The sequence below is a fragment of the Gracilinanus agilis genome, chromosome 6 (assembly GCF_016433145.1).
Source record: "Gracilinanus agilis isolate LMUSP501 chromosome 6, AgileGrace, whole genome shotgun sequence".
Classification (NCBI taxonomy): Eukaryota; Metazoa; Chordata; class Mammalia; order Didelphimorphia; family Didelphidae; genus Gracilinanus; species Gracilinanus agilis.
In genome coordinates, this window is record NC_058135.1 from 271,717,445 (window position 1) to 271,735,418 (window position 17,974).

Below are 17,974 nucleotides of genomic sequence, written 5' to 3' on the forward strand. Positions count from 1 at the left end.
TACAAGTCTTTCCAGGTTTTTCTGGACTCATCTTGTTCCTCATTTCTTATGATATGATAATATTCCATTACAACCATATACCACAGCTTGTTTAGCCATTTCCCAATTGATGGACAATCCCTCATTTTCTAATTCTTTGCTACCACAAAAAGAGCTGTAATAAGTATTTTGGTAGAGGTAGGTCCTTTCCCGCTATCTCTGATCTCTTTGAGATATAGACCAAGCAGTGGTATTACTGGGTAACAAGATATATAGTGATTTGGAGCATTTTTTTTCATATGACTATAGAGAATTTGGATTTCTTCCTTTGAGAACTGCTTGGACATTTCAGATTGTTTATCAGTTGGAGAAGGTTTTGTATTCTTATAAATTTGAGTCTGTTCTCTATATATTTGAGAAATTAGGTCTTTGTTAAAGACAATTGTTATAATTTTTTAAGCTGATTTGTTGTTTTTCTTCTAATCTTGGTTGTACTGGTTTTGTTTGTACAGAAACTTTTTAATCTAATTAATTTAATCTAATTAATTGTCCATTTAGTTTTTTGTAATTTTCTCTATGCCTTGTTTGGTCCTATATAGTTCCCTTATTCATAAATCTGACAGTAAATTTTTTCCATTTTCCCCTAATTTGTTTATACTAACCCCCATTATTTCTAAATCAAATATCCATTTTTATTTTATCCTCATTTTCTTCATGAGGGAACTGAAGAGCTGGAAAACAGCAGAGTGAGGATTTGAACCCACATCCTTTATTAGTCCATCCTTCTCACAAATGCCAAAATAAAATGATTAAATATGGGTCTAGTTGGGCCACTCTTTGGCTTAAAAAGCTCCAACGATTCCCTGTGGCCTCTAACATACAGGACCAGTTTTGCATCCTGGCATTTGAAGTCCTTCATCATCTGGTCCCAGCTTCCTGTTCTAGGCTCCTGATACATATATGCCATCTCCCAGGCACAGAATGCCTCCTCTTCATCCCTGGGTCTCTGGAATCCAGTTACCTTCAAAGTTCAGCTGGAGGGCCTCCCGCTGGACTCTTCCCTAAGCATAGAATATAGCCTATATGCACACACGATAACAAGCCACAGGTGCACATATAGCACACCGCAGCAGCGCAATATAGCACACATGTACCGTGCCATGGGAAACACACCACCCGTGCACATACATGTACACATAACCAGCACATGTACTCGCATAGTGTTAGAAATATACATGCACACGTGCCTGTCTGTCATTCGGCCGTGTCTGACTTTTCCTGACCCTGTACAGGTTTTTTTTCTTGCCAGGATACAGGGGCTCTTTAGCATTTCCTTCTCCGTGCATGAATGCAAACAGAAGTGACATGACTTGCTTCGGGTTTTGCTGCTAATAAGTATCGAGGCTTATTTGAACACATTTTCCTGACTCCAGGCCGAGGTCTCCATCCTCTGCACCACCCACATGCCTCCATATGCACATTTGTGCGTGTGTGCGTGTGTACGAGTGTATGTATAAGGACAGTAGTGGGTGCATAATAAATGCTCATTCCTTCATACAGGAATGGCAGTTCCTGCAGGCGAGGTCGCTTCGTTTCAGTCTCTGGTCCCAGACTCCGAGTCACGGCGGGGGTATACAGCAAGCGCTTAATGAATAAATGCTCCAGCCTGGCCGAGCCTCGCCCTTCCTTTCAGGCCGTCCGCCCTGGAAGGTCCCGGGCAGTGACTGTTCTCGCGCCCCCGCGGTTTCCGAGCCCCTGTAAACCTAGTGCTGGGGGCGAGTCCGAAGCCCTCCGGAACTCCCCGCGCTGGCTCCTAGTTGCCGCCCGGAGCCCCAGGGCGTGACCCGTCTCCTCCTCCCCGCCCCGCCCCCCCGGCGCGGCTCCGGGCCTGTGGTTGCCATGGCATCGGGGACCGCGCTACGGAAGCCGGGAAGGCGGGGGGCCGCAGCCTCAGCCTCAGCCAGCCGGAGGATGCTGAGCCCCGATCGCTTAGCGCTGCCCGACTACGAGTATTTGGGTAGGTGAAGTGGCCGCCGGTGAGGCCGGGGCCAGGGCTGGGGCCGGGGGCAGCCGGGGCGGGCATAGGGAAGGATGGGGAAACTGAGGCCCCGCCGGGCGGTTGGGGGGCGGGGGCGGGGCCCGAAGGGACTATCGGCCCGAGCCGGCCTTTGGCGGAGGAGAAAACTGAGGCCTAGAGAAACACACGAAGGGAGGGGAACCCAAAGGGAGGGATCCCGTGGGCGGGCTCGGATCCTCGCGCCCCTGCGTCGGCCCTGGCGTTCTCTGGGGGGAGGGGATGGCTTCGACCCGTGTCTCTCGGCCTTTGAGGCCGAGGCCCCAAGGAAGTCCCTGACCCAAGTCCCAGCGCCCTAAGGCCCCTGTTGCCCCCGGGATCAGGAGCTCCGGGTCTCTCTTCCCTCCTTCCCTCTGGGCCTCAGTTTCCTCCTTGGTCGCCGCCTGCGCCTCCTCGCGTTCTTGGGTGGGGGAGGGGAAAGGTGGGGGAGGGGACCCTTCTGGAGGGTTGGGGCCCTGGGCCTGGAGCTACTTCGAGCCTCTCTACGTGCCCATCCGGTGGGGATACTCAAACCCAGGGCCGGGGACTGCCCCAGCCCCGTCTCAGTGATGCCTGGCAAGGACCTCAATCTTGGGTCGAATTCGGTCCCTTTTCTAAGGCCTTCCAGACGCTTCAGAGTAGCAGCAATCCTTCCCTAAATGGCAGCCCTGGACCCTGAGTTCCAATCCGATCTCAAATACCACCCGCCAACATTTCCCAGCCTTAGTTTCCCCCTCTGTACTGTGAGGGACCTGGACAGTGGGGCCTCCCAAGCCCCTTCCAGCGCTAAAACTCCTTTAGAAGAAAGACCAAGTGGCTCCCATGGATGTCTAGAAGCCAGGGAATACCCTGGTGTAGGGCTTCTGACACCAGAGTAAGGCCAGGAGGGACATAGTGCCCCCTGTGAAGGATGGGAGGGCCCTTTGGCTCCTTCCCCTGAGTAGCAGGCAGCCAGCTCGCCATCTGCCTTCTTCTTGAACAGTGTTTCATAACAAGGCCCAGACCATTTGGGAACAGGAAAGGCTCGAGAAGTCGTCTAATACCATCTGTCCCTGCACAGGAATTTCCTCAGAGAGCCAGGGCTAGAGGCTGCAGGTCCTGGGTTCAGATGTGGTCTCAGATACTTCCTGGCCAAGTTACCCAACCCCCATGGCCTCACTTTTCCTGCTCTTAGGCCTTGGCACCAATATTCAGTATATATATTGATTCCAAGATGGAAGGACAGGGTTTAAAAAAGTCTCCACAGCATTTGTTGTGACTTCGGGAATTGGCTGCCCACTGGGCTCCAATGATTAGGAAGTTTTTTCTTCTATTGAGATGAAATCTTTCTTCCAGGTCTCCCCATTTACTTAGTTCTGCCCCCTGGGACCAGCAGAACAAGCCTAATCCTTCCCTGTGACAACCCTTTGACTACTTGAAATCAGTTGTCCTGTTCCCCCTTAATCTTCTCTTCACCTGGCTCAGCTTTCTTCTCTCCCCTGCCCCTCCTCCAGGATGAGGAGGCCTCTCACCATTGGGGTTCCCCTTCTCTGGACCCAGGACCACCCGTCAATGGTCTTTTACCCAAAAGGGCCGATAGGATGTGGTCTCACCAGGGTGCAGCCAGGACGAGTGTATCGGCCTTCCTGCGCAGCCCAAGATTGCCTTGTTTATTTTTTAAGTCTTTGTTTTTAAACTCTTGCCTTCTGTGTTGGAATCAATACAGTGTATTGGTTCCAAGGTAGAAGAGTGGTAAGGGCAATGAGGCTTACTTGCCCATGGTCGCCCAGTGCCTGAGGCCAGATTAGAACCCAGAACCTCCCATTTCTAGGCCTGGTTCTTGATTCATTGAGCCACCTAGCTGCACCCTTATTTTTTAAAGCTTATGAATCTCATTGACATCTCCATCAACCCATTGACATTCCTTGTTGCATTGTGTCCCACTGTAGTGACAGGGACAGTTTATTCACCTGTTGTGGGCTGAGAAGTGTAGGTGAAAGAGAACTTATAGACCCTAGGGCAGATGGTACTTGCTAGGCTATTGCAAGCTTTCAAGCTGTAGCCTGGCAGAATGGAAAGAGCCCTGGAGTCAGCAGGCCTTGTTTGATGTTTTGGCCCTCTTACAGAGCAGATGACTCTGCAAGTCAGCCTCTCTGAGCCTCACCTTCCTCGTCTGTCAAATGATGGAGTTGGATTAGAGAAACTCTTTAAATCTACCTTCTTTAAATCCTTGGTCCTGTGCTGGCTCCCCATCCTTGTTAAAATCATGGTTTTTTAACTTCTCTAGTTTATCTCCCCAAATGGAATTTACCCACTAGGTGTTCTGGTTCCAGGCTGGGACCACTCTGCAAGGCTCCCTTTTAGCCCCTCAGGAAGGCTACTGATGCCCCCTAGACAGGCCACAAGTCTACATTTCTACTTGAGGACTTGCTAAATTCCCCCTTTCTTCAACCAAGGAGGAAAAAAGAAACCATGGAACAGGTACAGTGTTCCCATCAAAATGATTCAACCAGACACATATTTCATCCCCTAAAAGACAACCCTCTCTTTAGGGTGTGTGCAAGGTGAATACTCTCTGGGCTATCTGCTTCTCCCCCCTCCACAATATCCAAAGGCTCAGACAGCTTCTTTCATGTCAGAAGGTTGAATCGGGGCCTGAGAAAGAAGTACACAGGCTTTCTTTGATTTCAATACATGAACATTTCAGAACCTGATGTTATAGGAAAGGCAATGAAGAGGGGAAAAAAAAACCCAAGCAGGGAACACATCTCCCTATAAAAGATGAGTTGTTCCCATTACCTGCAGCATTTTATGAACAATTCGTGAATCACCCCCATAATGACACCATCTGGAAAAGTTTTATCATGTCCCCATTTGTGATTTTTAGAAATTAATTGGCTTTTCCAGCTCATACTTACTGGCAACCTATACAGTTTGAGAGAAAGGTACCATTTCATGAAATTCTTTTTATCAGGAAAGCCGTTTTTGGCTCAAGATAAGGAAAATTTCCCAAACATTAGAGCTGTATGATTGGCCTTCTTGGTGAGGTAATGAGTTCTTTGTTCCTGAAAATGTTGAAGTGGACATCCGAGGACCACTTGTTGGAATGGAGGCTAGATGAGGTGACCTCTCAGGGCTCCTCTAGCTCTTCATTCTCAAAGAGAATAAAGACCCTATTAGGGAAGGACTGCTTGAACCCTGGGTGTCAGATACACATACAAACAGATTTCCAGCCTTGTGCAAGGTGCTTGTTGAAAGCCTTTGCCCAAGGCTGAGGTGTGTTTGTATCTGGTAGGGTGTGGATAGTTCTTCTGCCGCCCAGGGCTAGCTTGTTCTGTTCCCAGGTAGACAAAACATGCCCCGCTTAGGCCAGCCGGTATGGGAGCTAACCTGAGACCAACTTCATTTTTCCCTCCACTTATTTGGACTGTGACTTCCAGATTGTTGTGATTGCCTGATGGCTCCTTTTGCCATTTAATGGTTGGTTGGGATGAATGAGGGAGTCACCCCTGAAGTTACAGATGTTCTTTGCTGATATGACCCTGAACTTTCTGGAGAAGACCAGATGATTTAGATGGAGTAAGGGTCCAGGAGTGATTTTTTAAAAAGAGTGGATTATTATTCCCCCATGACTTAGTGGTTTGTACCGGGGGGAGGGGGGGGGTTGAGTTCTCTTTAGTCTGGATCTTGATCTTGACTTTACCTCTCCAGCCCATTGCTTTCTTGTCTTCATAATGAGGGGGTTGGCCTAAATGGGCTCTAAGGAGCTCCCCACTGCTCTCTCTCCTAGGATGCTGGGGTCCCTTTTTTTCTTCTGGAAATGGCATTGGGAGGGGCCTTTTACCCTTAGGTAGGCACGAACAGGCTTTTTCTACCTTACATAGCTACAAGTTTAATCTACTATTAGTTATTTAATGTCTATTTGCCTTAGTTTCTTCAACTTTAAAATGGGTATAATGAATACCTATCTCAAGAGTTGTGAGGATCTAACAAGAAAATATTTAAGCATTTAACACAGTACCTCAAATGTAGTAGGTATCCTATAAATGCCAGTTATTATTATTATTATTTTATGATGATGATGATGATGATGATGATGATGTTAGTGAATCTTTTAACCCATTTAGACGCTCCAGGTGTCCCTGAACTACAAGCAAGACACTTTGTTAGAAGTAAGCAGTGAGGAGTTGTGGCAGTGCTAGCCTTCCAGCTCCCAGTTGCCACTCAAAACATCTGCCAAAAGCAGGCAGTTAGATGTGGTGTGGTTTTTTTTGTTTGTTCGTTTTTTAAATCATATGCCATTTAGGGGCAGAATGGATTAAGAGTCAGGCCCAGAGATGGGAGGTCCTGGGTTCAAGTGTGACCTCAGATACTTCCTAGCCGTGTGACCTAGATAAGTTACTTAACCCCCACTGCCTAGCCCTTTTTGCTCTTCTGCCTTAGAACCAATAGTAGTATTGATTCCAAGACTGCAGGTAAAGATTTTTTTAAAAATCATATGCCATTTGGCCTCATTTTAGTCATGATGGTTTATTTACTTCTACTGTTTTTTAATTTTAAAAACAAAATGGGCAAATCACCACATTTATTTCTTTTTAGACGACCCCTTTAAAGTTCTCTAAGCCCAGTGATAATTTCACTTAATAATTTAATAGTTTTTGTTTACATAAGTGTTTTAAGGCTTGCACAGTATTTTATCACTTAATTTTATTTTTTTTATAATAATCCTGGGAGGGAGGGGCTATTATCCCTATTTTATAGATGAGGAAGATGAAGCTTAGAGAGCTCCGTTGATTTGCCTAGTGTTCTAGTTTGTGTCTAAGGGCAGAACCAAACCAGTCTTTCTTTTTTTTTTCTTTTTTAAGAACTTTTTTCCCAGTTACATGTAATAATCATTTTCAACATACATTTTCTGAAATGATAAGATCCAAATTGTTTCTCTTCCTTCCCTTCCCTCTCCTCTCCTCTCTCAGAGATGGTAAGCATTTTGATCTGGGTTATTCATGTATTACCATGCAAAACATACTTCCATATTGGTGATTGTTGTAAGAGAATTCTATAGAACCAAAACCCCCAAATAAAACCATAAATAAACTAATGTGGAAGATAGTGTGCTTTGATTTGCACCTGACTCCAACAGTTCTTTCTTTGGAGGTGTATAGCGTTCTTTGTCTTAAGTCCCTCATTGTATTGCTATTAGTAGTCTTTCCACAGTTGAGCATCATACAATATTGCCATTACTATGTACGATGTTCTTCTAGTTCAGCTTATTTTGCTCTGCATCAATTCACGTAGATCTTTCCAGCTTTTTCTGAAATTATCCTGCCTATAATTTCTTATAGCACTGTAGTATTTCATCATCAACGTATACCACAATTTGTTCAACCATTCCCCAATTGAGGGACATCCTCTCACTTTCCAATTCTTTGCCACCACAAAAAGAGTACTATAAATATTTTTGTATAAGTAGGTCCTTTCTTCTTATCTCTCCTTGGGATACAGACCCAGTAGTGGTATTACAGGATCAAAAGGTATGTACAGTTTTATTAGCCCTTTTGGTAGAGTTCCAAATTATCCTCCAGAAGGGTTAGATCAGTTCACAACTCCACCAACAATGCATTAGGGTCCTGATTTTGCCACATCTTCTCCAACATTTATCACTTTCCTGTACTGTTATGTTGGCCAATCTGTTCAGTGTGGGGTGGTATCTGAGGGTTGTTTTAATTTGTATTTTTATAATCAAGAGTGATTTAGAACATTTTTTCATGTGATTATTGAAAGCTTTGATTTCTTCATCTGAAAATTGCTTATTCATATAGCCTTTGACCACATGTCATTTGGGGAATGACTTTTATTCTTATAAATTTGACTTAGTTCTCTATGTGTTATAAATTTTTTTTCCAATTTGTTGTTTCCCTTCTAATCTTGGTTACATTGGTTTTGTTTATACAAAACCTTTTAAATTTAATATAATAAAATTACTCATTTTATATCTCATAATGTTTTCTATCTCATTTGATCATATATTCTTTCCTTTTCCATAGATCTGACGGGTAACCTATTTTATGTTCCCCTAAATAACTTATGGTATCCTTTATATCTAAATTGTATACCCACTTTGACCTTATATTGGTTCAGGGTATGAGATATTGGTCTATACCTAGTTTCTGCTATACCATTTTCCAGTTTTTGTCAAATAGTGAATTCTTATCACAAAATCTGGTATCTTTGGGTTTATCAAACAAGATTGCTATGGTCATTTATCTCTGTATATTGTGCTCTATTCTATTTCTATTCCATGGAGCCATCATTCTATTTCTTAGCCAGTATCAGATTGTTTTGATGATTACTACTTTATAGTACAATTTGAGATCTGGTACTGCTAGGCCACCATCCTTTACATTTTTTTTTTATCATTAGTTCCCTTGATATTCTTGATCTTTTCTTCTTCCAGGTGAATTTTGTTATTATTTTTTCAAGTTCTAGTAAATAATTTTTTGGTAGTTTGATTGGTATGGCACTGAACTAAGTAATTTAGGTAGAATTGTCATTTTTTATTATATTAGCTCCCCCCATCCATGAGCAGTTAGAATTCTTCTAATTGTTTAGATCTGACTTTATTTGCTTTTGTAACTGTGTTTATACAATTCCTGTGTTTGTCTTGGCAAGTAGATTCCCAATTGTTTTATATTGTTTAAGGTTGTTTTAATTGAAATTTCTCTTTTTTTTTCTCTTGCTGCTAAACTTTGTTGGTAATATGTAGAAATGCTGGTGTTTTATGTGGGTTTATTTTGTATCCTGCAACTTTGCTAAAGTTATTATTTCAACTAGTTTTTTAGTTAATTCTCTAGGATTCTGAAAGTACCGTCTTATCATTTACAAAGAACGATAGTTTTAGTTTCCTGCTTTAATTCCTTTGATTTTTTCCCCTTTATTGTTAAAACTAGTATTTCTAGTATAATAATAAATAATAGTAATGATGAACATCCTTGCTTCATCCTGATCTTATTGGGAAAGCTTCTAGCTTATCCTCATTACAGCTGATACTTGCTGATAGCTTTAGATAGATACCTCTTATCATTTTAAGGAATGGCCCTTTTATTCCTATGCTTTCTAGCCTTTTTATTTATTTTCTTTTTATTTATTTATTTGTTTGTTTGTTTATTTATTTTAAACCCTTAACTTCTGTGTATTGGCTCCTAGGTGGAAGAGTGGTAAGGGTGGGCAATGGGGGTCAAGTGACTTGCCCAGGGTCACACAGCTGGGAAGTGTCTGAGGCTGGATTTGAACCTAGGACCTCCTGTCTCTAGGCCTGACTCTCAATCCACTGAGCTACCTAGCTGCCACCTTCTAGCCTTTTAAAATAGGAATGGGTGTTGTATTTTGTCAAAGACTTTTTCTGTGTTTATTGAGGTAATTATGATTTCTGTTAGTTTGGTTATTGATATGGACATTTATGCTGATAACTTTCCCAATAGTAAATCAGCCTTGCATTTCTGATATAAATCCCACCTGGCCATAGTGGATGATCTTTGTGATATATTGTTGTAGCCTCCTTGCTTGTATTTTTTTTTTAATTGCCTCTATATTCATTAAGGATATTGGCCTATAATTTTTTTTTCTCTGTTTTTGCTCTTCCTGGTTTAGGTATCAGCACCATATTTGTGTCATAAAAGGAATTTGGTGGGACTCCTTCTTTGTCTGTTTCCCCAAGTATTTTATATAGTATTGGGATTAATTGTTCTTAAAATGTTTGATAGAATTCACTTGTGAATCCATCTGGTCCTGGGGATTTTTTCTTAGGGAGTTCACTGATAGCTTGTTCAATTCCTTTTCCTGAGATGGGATTATTGAAGTATTTCTAGTACATCTTTTGTTAACCTGGGCAATTTATATTTTTGTAAATATTTATCCATTTCATTGTCAGGTTTATTGGCATATAACTGGGCAATATAGCTCCTAATGATTGCTTTACTTTCCTCTTTATTGGTGATGAATTCACCCTTTTCATTTTTGATGCTTGAATCAGTCTTCCTAACTCCAAAGCCAAAACTCCCTCAACAGCTTGGAAAACTCTCAGATTGTTAGCCTGATGTTTTGGGTTGGGTGCTGTGACGTTGTTTTCCTTCATGTTTACTGGCCACCTGAAAAAAAAAGTGGGAGGGGAGCTTTGTAATAAAACTTCACTGGGCAGCTCCATGTGGTAATAAGTGTAGGGGATCAGAAATCTGAGGGTTTGGGTTTGAATCCTGGCTCTGGTGCTTAACCCTCTTATCTTCTCCCAATCTCAATTTCTTCATCTGAAGATAAGGGATCAGACTAGGTGATCTCCAGGATTTCTTTCAACTCAGAAATTCTGATCCCAAGAACTAATATTTTCATTTGGTTATGAAGTCATTCCTGGTTCTTTTTAGTTCACTTCTTGCTTGGAAGTAGTACTGCTCAGAGTAATTAGTGGCAGTGCTTTTTTTGGACTTAAAAATATTTGCGTTATTACAGAAAGGAAATGAAATCAGCTATTTTAGCTCTTTCTGATCCTTTGAAAACGTGATTTACAGTGTCTGAAATTTCTCCCTTTAAAAGGTTGGACATTTGCAGGAACCTCCCTGAACTTTTCCAAGTTCTTATTTAATTTCCTGGCTCTAGTTTCTTTTTCCTACTGTTCATTCTTGTTATTGGGGTACCTTCGTTTTTCTTTTCTTTTTTAAAACTCTTACCTTCTGTCTTAGAGTTAATATTGATTCTAAGGCAGAAAAACAGTAAGGGCTAGGCAATTAGAGATTAGTAACTTGCTCAGGATCACACAACTAGGAAGTGCCTGAGGTAAGATTTGAATCCAGATCCTCCCTTTTTCAGGCCTGCTGCTTTATTTTACTATGTTGCCTAGCTGCAGTTGTCTTTCATTTTCGAAGAGGACCAGTGCTGAACCTATCTCTACTGTCTCAACTACCTATTCAAAAAACTCATCACCACTATTGGATAATAAGCTTCCAAATCCCTTTATATTTGAGGCAATTGTCAAAGCAGACATTCATCCTTATCCTTAATGGGAACCCATAGCCCTTAATGGGCCATCTACAGGCAGGCACCCTGATATGTCCTATTCCCGCCTGGTGTGTAAAGAGCTTTGTGAACCTTAAACCCTGCAAAATTTGTGAGTGATTCTACTCCCGACACCTTGAAAGTCTCCTGAATGACGGTCTGTGGACATCCTAGCCAGCTTTCCTGATTGCCCCATGTAGGGGAGCTCTCCTCATGTGGAATTCTAGGACTATTCTGATGCCTCCTTCATTACTTTGGTACATACAGCCATTCCTGAAGCCTTCACACCTTTCCCATTGCCAGGGTCCTCCTGGGTCTCCATTTTGTAGAGGGACCCACACATGCTGGCCTCTGTCTCCTTTGCTTCCCTTAGAATGGAAGCTCCTTGAGGGCCGAGGCAGTCTTTTTGCCTCTTTTTGAATCCCCAGTGCTTGGAACTTTGTGTGACTCGTGTTAAGGTCTTCATTAATGCAGGGATCACTTCTCATTCATGTAGGTATCTCATCTTCTTCCTCCCTTCCCAGCACAGTGCCCTGGCACATAGGAAACACTTTATAAATGGTTGTTGATTGGCTGTGCAGCTTAGGGGCTCAGGGAGGGGTTGTAGTAGTTATCATTTCTGGAATTCTTGGATTTACAGAAATGTTTTCTTCCCAACCCTGGGAGGTTATTAGTGTAAAAATGATCCTTCTTTGAGCTGTAAGGAACCTGAGGTTTACAGATGTTGAACGTCTCCCCATCACTTTGGGCCGCCAGACCCCAGCTTTGGCCTTTTTTGGCTCCAGAAGGGGTTTAGTGCCTTTCCTATGAAGCTGCCATTTTGTCTGAATGAATGGCAAAGTACTACATATAGTGGTCTGAATATAACTGGGGGTTTATGTCCTTCTCCAAGGAAAGTTTTGAAGTCACGTGTTACATTATGTGAAGAATAAACTTAATTGTTTTCGCTAAAAATGATTTCCCAAAGGTGGGGACCTCATTTTTATAACCTACAGAATATAGTTGTGTGCTTCTTCATTCCATGTAATGGGCTGGACAACTAAAGTTTCAAAGAGCTATATTATTGTATGTTAGGAGAAGAAACTAATTTCTAGTGAATGAATCGAAGATAAATGGCCAGCTTAATACGGAAGCAAGTATTTTGCGATGTCCCCTGTTTCAGAGTGCTTCTTCCAACAGACTGTAGGTTCCTTGAGACCAAGGACTGTTTTCATTTTTCTCTCTGTATCTCTAACACCTGGCCTAGCGCCTCACATGCGTTAGGCTCAGAATATTTCAATACATTTTGTGATGTTGATTGGAATTGAAAAATTATAGTCCTGGGCTGCCAGGGTAACTTAAAAATAAAATTCAGTGCTTATTTGTTGGTTGGTTAAAGGAAATGAGATGTAAACCAGTTGTTTGATGGCTGTTTAATCCTTGCTCAATCCCACATCTTTCTGCTTTTAAGCCTTGATCACACTTGAGTTTCAAATTTCCTGTATAAACAGTAAAGTTTCTCTCTTTGCTCAGACAAGTATAAAACTCAATCAATTTCGGAAAAACCTGTATTTAACAAGGTAACTAGAAGCTGTACACAGTTTGGGGATTTTCCTTGAGCACTCCCCCCTTGTTTCCCAGGAGCAGGGAAGAGTGATGTGTTTTGATCTAGAGAGGAATGGCCCTGGTAAATGGATCTTTTTGCTGTAGACTGGGATGGGGACAGCCCCAGCAGTGCATCCCCAGGGGCCTTGGGAGGCAGCTTATTCTCTGGGTGGAATGTCAAGTCAAAACACATTTATCTGAGCAGAATTTTAATGATTTATCCAAGGGAGTTGGGATTTCCCCAACACATCTGAACTTACCAAATTACTGATCCCATTAGCTATGTTTTCTCCTAAGCACCTTTCTTGGAACAAAGCAATTACTGCTGCAATCATCAAATGTACTTTTCATAAAAGCTGTTGACTAAGTTTTGTTTGATTAACAGGAGTCCAGTAAGAGGAAATCTTGTTGGAGAAAGCACTTTCCGGGCCTTTTCTTTTTCTTCATTGAACGGGGCTTTTGAAAAGCTCTGTTCTTTGCCCAGAGTAAGAGCCTCTTTCCAGCTGTCCTATTGTGTAGCTCAGGGTCTTGTTAATACTCTTCTCTGGCCCAAAGATTACAGGTAATTGTGATAAAACACAAGCTCCAGTTTCTGTAATCTCCAGCAGAAATCTGCTTGCTGCCCCAGGCCTTCCTATCTCACCTGGGACTGCACACTCCCCTCCTGGCCCCCAGTAAACAGAGGCATCTGGCAGCAGGGAGCCAACAGCTGCACCAACCTCCATTGCCTTTCTGCTTCTCCTGCGGTGGCGGCCTCGCATCCAGTGTGCACCAAATGGGAAAATTATAGATTTGAAAATAAGCACGTTAAACACAATAACAGTTTGGAAGAAGACATGTACCAATGGCCACATGGCCTTGGCTCAGCCTGTCCGGGAGAGCGCCTGCCAGAACCCCTTGGCTCCACGGCCTCCTGCCCCACAGCCTGCAAATTGACACGTAAAGTAGAGACCAAAAGACGTTCTGGCCCTGGTGCTGGGACCTTGTTTGGCAGGAATTCTGACCAGATTCACCTCTTCTGGCCCATCCCCGTCTTCAGAGAGGAGCGGTCAAATGGGTCTGGTCATTCGGTATGTTAACTGCGCAATCACCATGAGGCCAGCGCCGAGGCCACGGGGGTTCAGCCTGTCATATGGAAGAAATTGCCTTTCTGGAGAGATTCTTATTGTGTGCCGAGCCACCCAGTGCCCCTTCGGCCTCGAGACTAGGCCTCAGCTGCCTGCCACTGGGGCTGAGGTGAGTCACGCTGGTATTGGATGCAGGGCCTGCCTTAGGAAATCCTCCCTCTTCCCCAGCAGTTGTGTCTCTGAGCTTTGTACATTCCCGATGACATCATTTACCATGCGAGGGCACAGACAGTAAACAAATAACAATTTAACATTTGGGCACCTTGACAAAACTTAAACAGGCTAATTTAGAGAAATGGTAACAGTCATCTCTAATCAAGAACACGCATGACCCCAGCCCTTTCTGGAATGGGATGTGGCAGGAGAAGGTTGAGCCTAGGACACAGGAACTCGGGAGGTACTCTGTGGGTCCCTGGAGGGGGGCTGGGCCTACGAAAGGTAGAGCCTTCTAGTTAGGGGGCAGATCCCTCCACTTCTGGGGATGACCACTAGTCTTCATTCCTCCTCTGAAGCAGAGAAAATGAATGTTGCCACCTACCTCACAGGAATGTTATGGGGATTATTGAGATAACAAACACAGTTGGAAGTGCTTTATAGAGACCTTATTATGTAAACAGAAAATGTTATTCCCCTTGACTCAATTTCTCAATGAATAAAACATCCTGGGGGAGGGGTGGTTGGAGGGGTGGTTGTGCAGATGAATTAGTTAACAATTGTCAGGCATTTTTAAAAAATGCTTTTTGAGAACTAAAAAAATGTAAGTGAGCCTGCCTTGATGATCTGTAAAGGACCAACCAAGGAGCTGTATATACACACCACTTAGATTTCTGTGACTTTGCTAGCACAGGACAGTAATAGGAAATAATGATCAATAAGGAGGATTATTAAGAGGAAGAGAACAAGCTTTGATTAAGGCCTGCTATCTGCCTGGTTCACTGCTAAGCACTCACTTTACAAATATTCTCTCATTTGTTCCTGTCAACAAGTGGAGGGAAGAGAAGAACCATTAGATGTGGTTCCTTAGATGAGTACAAATGACCACTTTTGTCGTCAGAATCCCTCTATTTACTGTGCATTCTTCATTTAATTTGGTACATTCTGTATTTCCCTTAACACAGAAATGTAGTCATTAACCTTCTGTGTTTGGATGGTCTGTCGCTCCTCTTCCTCGAGTTCTCAGGACTCCTGTGTGTCAGATGTTGTGCTGAGTACTGCCTACAGTAGATCCGGTGTCTACTTTTCCTTATTTCAGATACTTCAGGGAACTGGGATTTAATGAGGATGAGCTGTCCTTTCACCAAGGAGGTTCACCCTCTAGAGCCTTACTAGATGGTTAGGATGAGTCATTTTTCCTGAGGAATAGTTTGCTTCTGTGGCCTCCAGCCTTGTAGTGATAGGCCTGACCTGTGCTGCTTAAGAAATCTGGGTTTATTGATACCAGACTTCCCCCAGATTTTCTACAGAGAAGCCCAGCCAAAGCCTAGCTGTCCCAGAATGAGTCAGCCTGGATGACCAACATTTCCAGAGAGCCCAGTGCTCACTTTTAAGGGTTGGAACTTTTAAAGTTATCTTACTTGCCTGGCTTCTTAAGCAGTGTGCATCACATACAATTTAACCTTTTCTTGGTGACCCGGGGACTTTGTTTGGACCATGTGGAGAGATGAAAAAGAAGAGTATATAGATTGGCCTTACTGAATGAAGCCTTTCCAAAAGGGGAATAGGCAAAGCCCAAGTTAAGCACATGTCAGGAACATAATAATAGGATGATACTTAGTAGATTAAAAAATTAAATATAATAGACTTGGAAGCAAAAATGTTCCTTAGGGAAAATTGAAATAAAGAGAAGATTCAAATACAGCTCTGCTGCTTATAATTATAGGAAGAGATCATATTTGTTAGGAAAGCATTTTGGCTGTCTCCTGAACATTTGTAAATGGATGCATGTGTATATTATTGGGAATGTGTTTCTTTTTCCCAGTGTCAGTTGCCATTCCTCCAAGACCAAGCTGATAGTTGTTATGGAGGAAACCTATTAAAAGACCATTGACATAGATGAGCTTCCCAGTGATGGTGGTAGCAAAGAGTCCCAGCCTTCGGGGCAGTTCTGTCTCCTTTCTTCAGTTCTATTGTATCACATTTATTTGTGTTCTTCATGTACTAGAAGTCATGATCTCCATGCCCCAGCAGACCGGAAGCTTCTAGCCTATCATTCTTGCCTTGGTATCCCCCAATTCCTAGTGTAGTGTCTGGCATATAGTAGACAGCTTAATCCGGAACTGAATGAAAATGAGTTATTGTGATGTGATTTAGCCCTGACTTTACCTGCAGCTGCAGTGACCCTCACCCCAACACTGTTAGAAGGCGTTCCTTGAGTGTACCATGTTGAGGTCTTCTCGAGCTCTTGGGCACGGAGCTCAGGTAACATGGTTGGGTTACTGTTACTGATTCAAGGTCTGAGCTGGCTGTCTGTCTCTCCAAATGGCAGGGAGCTTCTCTCTTTTTTAGAGTCTGACTATCTGCTGTGTGATGCCTCCACTGCTGCTTCTAAACACTATCCGCCCACTTCTGCAGAGGTCCATCATGCTTTTTTCCACATTCTACTTTTCTTCCTTCTTGCCTCTTTTGTCCATTATCACTCCTTCAACACTTCTCTGGTTTGCTTTCTGTCCTCAATCCTGGCACATAGTAGGTTCTTAACAAATGCCTATTGATTGAATGGTAGGAGTTAAACACCTTATCTATTGTCATACTGGTTCACCAGTAGAGCTGGGATTAAACCAGATCTTCAGTATCCAGATCTTTTTGCCTAGGTTGCTACTGAAGGAAGCTGTATTTCAGTGGGATTATTCCATAGTGTTCCAGGAAACTCTGATTTTAGGAAATGAACTACTACTGGGGCAGCTGGTGGAGAAAGTATATGTGTTCCAAAAAGAATCTCTTTAGAGATTTCTAGGGGAATGTAGAAGATCTTGTACTACTGATAGGTGAAACTGGGTAGTGGATTTTGAATTGGAAGCCCTAAGAGGTCATCTAATCCAACCTCTTCATCATACAGAAGAGGAGATAGGAAACAGAAACTCATCCTTACCGGAGCTCCATTCTTCCAAGTTTTTGAAAGCCTCAATGTGGTATCCCCAAGGCATATGTTTTAGAACAGGTCACAAGGGGCCAAGTGACTTGTCCAAAGACACATAGGGAGTGAGTGGCTGAGTCAGAATCTAATTCTAGGTCTCCTGAGTCTAAATTCAGTGCTTCTTCTCTACTGTCCCCATTCCATCCAAAAGAGAACTGGTACTTCCTATGATAAAGAAAGCTGGTTCCTCTTCCCTATATCTTTTCATGTTTCTTGTCTCTTTGTTTTCAAACATGAAATAAAGGGTTTGAGAAATTGAGCAAATGTCAGTATCAAAAACCTCCCCCCCCCCATCATTTTATATACTGAACAATAAATATAATTTCCTCTACTTAGCAAATAAGTAGAAATTTTCATGGAAAAATGTTAATAACATTATGATATGTATATTTAGAAAACATTGCATTATTTTGTGAATTACTAAGAATTTAAATAAGGCATCCAGAATTTTTAAGTAGCCAGTGGGTGACATATTGGAAATTAAAAGAAGCAAATACAGGACATCAAAAACAGTTAACTGCTGCCTTAGAACTATGCTCCTAATACCAGTATTTAAAGATTAATTTTCTTAAGTTGAATGTAATTCATGTAATGATCCTGACATGTAAAAAAAAAGAAAGCAAATTGATATTAATGTCTAAAATGAGAGGCAGCAAGACACAGGGGAGAGAGAGCAGGCCTCAAAGCCAGGACCCCAGACAACTCACATAATCCCTGTGGGCTCCAGGCATTTCTCTAAGACTACAAGGTACACAGAGGGGCCAAGTTGCCCTGACATAAGCCATTCCTCCCTGGAAACTTTCTATGCCAGTGGAGCTCCAGGTCCCATCCCAGACCCTGCCCCCTCATCTTTCTGTAAGACCCTAGAACCTGCTTGGGAGTAGCAGTTACTAATGAGTGTGGTCACTCTAAGGACCACAGTCACCTGGAGAATCATTTCAGAATGTCTGATGCCTGAATCTCCTACAGGCTGTGATGAAGTCATTCAATTGCTTTGCAGTTTTTAAAACGTTGGGGTTAGAGAGGTGTCTTTTTGGTGCTGCAGGCTCTTCTTAGAGGTAAGATTCTGTCCTTGAT

General features: G+C 42.8%; 2 protein-coding genes across 2 annotated transcripts in view; both read left to right on the forward strand.

Annotated features, from left to right (window-relative positions):
- Nucleotides 1–1,878: 1,878 nt before the first annotated feature.
- Nucleotides 1,879–17,974, forward strand: part of C6H11orf49 (chromosome 6 C11orf49 homolog) — a 170,688-nt gene continuing 154,592 nt past the window's right edge. The window contains exon 1 of the mRNA XM_044681233.1: nucleotides 1,879–1,996. Within this exon, the coding sequence (XP_044537168.1) occupies nucleotides 1,879–1,996 (118 nt within the window). The remainder of the gene's footprint in view (nucleotides 1,997–17,974) is intronic.
- Nucleotides 1,952–17,974, forward strand: part of LOC123251905 (nuclear pore glycoprotein p62-like) — a 31,679-nt gene continuing 15,656 nt past the window's right edge. Inside the window, exon 1 of the mRNA XM_044681232.1 lies at nucleotides 1,952–1,996. The gene's annotated coding sequence lies outside the window, so the exon portion shown is untranslated. The remainder of the gene's footprint in view (nucleotides 1,997–17,974) is intronic.